At 46.1% G+C, this 6,000-nt stretch overlaps 1 protein-coding gene across 1 annotated transcript in view; it reads left to right on the forward strand.

Annotated features, from left to right (window-relative positions):
* Positions 1-4,210, forward strand: part of LOC138775100 (uncharacterized) — a 38,129-nt gene extending 33,919 nt beyond the window's left edge. The window contains exons 10-17 of the mRNA XM_069955825.1: positions 828-872; positions 964-1,008; positions 1,099-1,140; positions 1,926-1,976; positions 2,152-2,193; positions 2,463-2,492; positions 2,814-2,862; positions 3,154-4,210. Coding sequence (XP_069811926.1) covers positions 828-872; positions 964-1,008; positions 1,099-1,140; positions 1,926-1,976; positions 2,152-2,193; positions 2,463-2,492; positions 2,814-2,859 — 301 coding nt within the window. The 3' untranslated portion in view covers positions 2,860-2,862; positions 3,154-4,210. The remainder of the gene's footprint in view (positions 1-827; positions 873-963; positions 1,009-1,098; positions 1,141-1,925; positions 1,977-2,151; positions 2,194-2,462; positions 2,493-2,813; positions 2,863-3,153) is intronic.
* The last annotated feature ends 1,790 nt before the right edge of the window (positions 4,211-6,000 follow it).

Genomic DNA, 6,000 nt, shown 5'->3' on the forward strand with positions numbered 1-6,000 from the left:
GCACGGCAGCTAAACAAGACAGCGGCTCCTCCGTGCAGTAACCTGCTGCTATACACTGTCCCATCAATCCTTATCTGGCCTGGGGGGGTGATCTACAACCCTGCGGCTGGACAGTGTAGTGCACCTCCCGGAGACTGGTGACGAGGAGGGCTGTGTGGACGGCAGCGGCACATAGTAGGAAGAGGTTACCTCATGAGAGCTGCTGTTAGTTACACAGAGGGGGAGAGTTGTGGCTGCGCACAGTGACTGGAGCCTCTGGTCCCGGCAGTGACAGGAGGGGGAGGGGGCAGAGCGGTCACCCGGTCCTCGGCTCTGTGCTGCATGCGCTGACCGGGGAGAGAGGCCTAGGCGGGGAGCGCAGGACACTTAGAGGCTGCACTCCGCCGCTGTTCTCCACAGGCTCAGTGTCCGCGTCTTGGGGTCCGGGGGGAGATAATCCGGATCCCCGGGCTGTAGTGTCACAGCTCAGTGATCCCTCATCCGATCTGCTGCAGCCACGTCCTGCCTGACTGCCGGCATCCCTGCTCAGCACACCACAAACATGAAATACCGCACATACCGTCCTGGCAAAGTTGAGGTCGGTTAACCGACGCCAGAGACGGTATCGGTATTTTTACGGTATACCGCCCAGCCCTAGTGTATAGGGACCTTCTCTAAATGTACAAAATTACCTTTATTTGCCATCCAGTATAGAGAGGGGAGCGGTGACAGGACGGGACAGGGGGGGCTCTTCTTATCTATGGGCTTATTTTTCTCCACTATAGTAATGTATATGAATGTCTCTTGCAGTTGGGTTCTCAATATCTTTTCTATTTTGTAACTAACAGGACCCAAGACACCGAAGAGGACGAGAACAACGACCAACCGGACGGGTAAGTAAATCATTGTAATGTGTAATCATTGTAATATGAATGTCCTCTTGTAGTTGGGTTCTCAATATCTTTTCTACTTTGTAACTAACAGGACCCAAGACACCGAAGAGGACGAGAACAACGACCAACCGGACGGGTAAGTAAATCATTGTGATATGTAATCATTGTAATATGAATGTCTCTTGTAGTTGGGTTCTCAATATCTTTTCTATTTTGTAACTATCAGGACCGAAGACACCAGAGAGGAGGACGACAACGAACTGGACGGGTAAGTAAATCACTGTAAAAAAGGAAGCCATTGTAGATGATTTATCTACTTCAAATATATTGGTGGGAAATTATCAAGATTGTAGTCCTAGGTTTTTGTGTCAAAAAGTCAACATTTTTTGTGCAACTGTTTGCTAGCTAAAAAATGTGTGACTTTTAGTCCCTGGTTCACCCTTTGGCTATGTTTTTTGATAATGACGGTCGTTAATAATGATCATCACTGGCGTCCGTCAGTATAAAAAAACGAACATTTTTTGCTAAAACAAAAAAGAAAGTCGTTGGAGGAACGTGTCCAGCAGCATGAAATCTTATAACTAGGGCCAGTCTTATAGGCAAGTTATTGTACAAATGTGCTGCACCTGCAGGGGTGACTATTACACCTATAATATGTATTATTTCTATATTTTTCCTGCTTCATAATAGAAGGATAATGCTAGGGAATATGGCGCCAATAGTGTGTTAGTAATAAAAAGATGTGTTTATACTGCCCGAACTATGAATCATCCGGGCAGCATCCACATGCTTCTCCTTTGATTAATAGATCTCTCCCTGTTTGAGTATAAGGAGAAATCAATCAATCAAGGTTCATGGGCAAAATAGCCAATGGGGATCACCACTATAATTTGTGGTTCAAGCAGCATAAAACATAATGGGAATTTACGTGGAATAAATCCTGGAGTTTAAGGTCATATTTTAGTGACACTTTGCAACTGATGAGATTTAATGTAATTTTTAGATAGAACATAGTGTCAACAACCCTAACCACAGCCATGTTTATTGTTACAGAGACTACGCATGCCCAATACACCAGGGGAGCCCTAGTCTGGACACCATCGTGTAAGTATGAAGAAGGAGCAGGGCTGTAATCATACTGCTGCTGTGTATGGGTAGATATAAAGAGTCCATTATGCTATGTCACTGCCTTGTAAACTCCTCACCCAAGTCTCTATATAATGACATATCCATAATAACTATATATTTGTATATGAGCTGTTTTATATTATATATACAGGGAAGTCGATGAAGAGGAGGAGGAGATCAGCGCTCCCCCAAGGTGAGCTATAAAAGACACTGACATTGTTTGGCCATACACCTGCAATAACACATATCAGCAAGTCAGATGCTTCTAACTTGCTGATAATTTCGCTATAGTTTGTGAATATATATTACTGTAGGAGTGGATAGAGTCGCTCATACATACTGTAAGGATAGAATTATTATAATATACATAGCTGTAAATGTTATTCTCCTGGCTACAAGTAATGTGCTCGATGATTCTGGTTTTGTTAAATTACCCATTTATTTTCCCCTATTTCTTCTAAGGAGCAGCAGCAGGAGGACCATCATGGACAGGTAAATACAAGTGATAATGTCCCAACATGATATCTTTATCCTAAGGGGTGAACAGACATCTAGAGTCGTCCTCTTTTTTATCCTTGATAATTGGGAACAGTTTGATTCAGTTGTGGCCTAACACACATAGTGTACCCGGCACTATACAGCCCATACCTGAACTCCTGTACATAACACAGCCGCCCCATCTACATCCCACTGATAGGGACATATCCGACCCCCTTCTCTCCAGTGTAACGTCTATTCTCCCATCACTATGTGTCACCAGAAGATATGTCTGATCTCAGGAAAGTCATGGTGGATTTTCTCTTTGTTTTGTAGAATTCGGGCACTGTTCTGCTGCTGCTGTAAGACCAAAGATGACTGAAAGGTGAGTAACCAAAATCTCACTGTTTTTCTTAGGTCCCTTTCACACTATGGAATTGGCGCAGAGATTACGCTCAAGTCTTTGAAAGGAGAGGCGTGGACAGTGAAGACAGGCAAGGCCTCCCATTGAAAAGAGATAGCAGGCGGGATTTGGTTCCGATCGGAAACTCCATGCCGATTCAGTAGTGTGAACTGGCCCTTATTGTACTTATCTTTATATTATTTATGTATTTATTTATTATACTTTTATGATTGATATTTTGTTAATAGTTTGTTTGGTATATCTCTCATCTAGGTAACATAGTGCCATCGGCAGGAGGAGGAGAAGACACCCGTAACATCTGAAGTGTCTGGAGAAGGAGGAGACACCTGTAACATCTAGAGGTAAATTAGGTGTCGTTGCCATCAGGGGGGAACATTTACCTCATATGGGGGAGGAGGAACCCCAATGTACCATCAGATACTGGAGGTAAGGACTCCCTTAAGATCTTGTGGAGTCTGGAGGTGGCGCTTGAAACATCTTGAGGTAAATGAGGCGCCGTTACCATCAGGAGGAGCCGTTTGCCTCATATGGGGGAGGAGGAACCCCACTTTACCATCGAATTCTGGAGGTAAGGACTCTCTTAACACCTGATGCAGTCCGGAGGTGGCGCCCTTAAAGAGGTTTTTCAAGGATCTGAAAAGGTATTGCCTTTCCTTGCTTCTCAGCCACTTTCCTCCATTACTTACTCTCAGCAGCTTACCTTCCCATCTGACGTGAAGGGGTCAGGATGAGATGATGCGGTGAGTACTGTGTTGCGATCGCTGCATGTTGGATAAACCAGTGGTGGCCAATGTACACACAATGTTGATGATGTTTTCACAACATCATGTATATCTTGGCCACAGCGGTGAGCCTGGTTTCACCAACATGCAGTGATCACAACTTAGTAGTTATCTCAACCTCATCCCTTTCGGCAAGATAAGAAAGTATCAGACTGAGACAAAGTAAATCTGGAGGTTAGCGACCAGGGATAGAGGAAAGGTATTACCTTTTTTAGATTCCTGGATAAACCTTTAAACATCATGAGGTAAATGGGGCGCCGTTACCATCAGGAGGAGCCATTTGCCTCGTATGGGGGGAGGAGGAACCCCACGTTACCATCAAATTTTGGAGGTAAGGATTCTCTTAACACCTGATGTAGTCCGGAGGTGGCGCCCTTAAAGAGGTTTTTCAAGGATCAAGGTATTGCCTTTCCGTGCTTCTCAGCCACTTTCCTCCACTACTTACTCTCAGCAGCATACCTTCCCATCTGATGTGAAGGGGTCAGGATGAGATGATGCGGTGAGTACTGTGTTGCGATCGCTGCATGTTGGACAAACCAGTGGTGGCTAATGTACACACAATGTTGCTGATCTTCTCACAACATCATGTATACCTTGGCCACGGCGGTGAGCCTGTTTCACCATATGCAGTGATCACAACATCGTATTCGCCTCACCATCTCAGCCTCACCTCTTTAGGCCAAATAAGAAAGGATCAGGTTGAGTTGAGGTCACTCTGGAGGTTAGCGACCAGGGAGAGAAGAAAGGTATTACCTTTTTAGACTCCTGGATAACCCATTTAACATCTTGAGGTAAATGAGGCGCTGTTACCATCAGGAGGAGCAATTTGCCTCTTATGGGGGAGGAGGAACCCCACTTTACCATCGAATACTGGAGGTAAGGACTCCCTTAAGACCTTGTGGAGTCTGGAGGTGGCGCCTGTAAAGAGGTTATTCGTGGAGCTGAAAAGGTATCGCCTTTCCTTGCTTCTCAGCCACTTTCCTCCTTTAAGTACTCCCAGCAGCTTATGTCTTCATACCTTCTCATCTGGCATGACGGTGGCAGGAAGAGATGATGGGGTGAGTACTATGTTGGGATCACTGCATGTTGGATAAACCAGTGGTGGCCAATGTACACACAATGTTGCTGATGTTCTCACAACATCATGTATACATTGGCCACGGCGGTGAGCCTGGTTTCACCAATATGCAGTGATCGCAACATAGTATTTGCCTCACCATCTCAGCCTCACCCGTTTAGGCCAGATAAGAAAGGATCAGGTTGAGTTGAGGTCACTCTGGAGGTTAGCGACCATGAAGAGAGGAAAGGTTTAACCTTTTCAGATTCCTGGATAACCTATTTAACACCTAGAGGTAAATAAGGCGCCGTTACCATCAGGAGGGACCATTTACCTCATATGGGGGAGGAGGAACCCCACTGTACCATCAAATACTGGAGGTAAGGACTCCCTTAACACCTAGTGGAGGTCTGGAGGAGGCGCCCATAACATCTAGAGGCAAATCAGGCGCCTTTATCATCTGGAGGTTGCATTTGCCTTATATGGGGTAGGAAGAGGCCCCCTTTAAAGTCACAAACTTGAGGACAGAATTCTCTTAATACCAAGAGGTGTCTGAAAGATGCGCCACTAACACTAAAAAGAGAATCAGGTGCCTCATTTGGGTCGGAAGGGGACTTACTACCACCATGGTGTAAACATCCAGAGCGCCAAAGATATGCTGGGGGACGGGGGCCCAATTTGTCACTCAGTCACTTTGGCAACATAAATCAGACGTCCCCGCCACCTGTGCACTGCTGCGGCATATGTGTTATTTGAGACGGGTGGTAGCAGAACAAAAGCTGGTGGCACTAATTTACATACAGTAATTATGGCCATTGAGCAGCAGAGTATGTCAAAGCATGCACAGATTGACTCTGTTGCTCTGAAATCAACTGCCTGCCCTGACAATAGATGCAGGTTATGTGGGCACACAAAGCAGTGGCGCTCCTTTCAATCTGGAGGCAGTCCTGCTTGTGTAAGCTAACCAGTCATCTAGCTAGCCATCCGGTCAGCTGACCAGCCTTCCATTTATCCCGCCAGATGGCTAGCCAGCCATCTTTGTAGTTGGCCATCCTGCCAGCTAGCGGGTAAGTAAAACCGTACAGCCAGCAAGCCAGACCAGCAAGCCATCCAGCCAGCTATCTACATGGCCATCCTGCCAGCTAGCGGGTAAGTCAGCCATGCAGCCAGCAAGACAGCCAGTCAGCCAGAAAGCAAGCCAGCCAGCCATCTAGACAGCAAGCCATCCAGCCAGAAAGCCAACCATCCAGCCAGCGAGCA

This window comes from Dendropsophus ebraccatus, unplaced genomic scaffold (genome assembly GCF_027789765.1).
Source record: "Dendropsophus ebraccatus isolate aDenEbr1 unplaced genomic scaffold, aDenEbr1.pat pat_scaffold_1343_ctg1, whole genome shotgun sequence".
In the NCBI taxonomy this organism is placed as follows: Eukaryota; Metazoa; Chordata; class Amphibia; order Anura; family Hylidae; genus Dendropsophus; species Dendropsophus ebraccatus.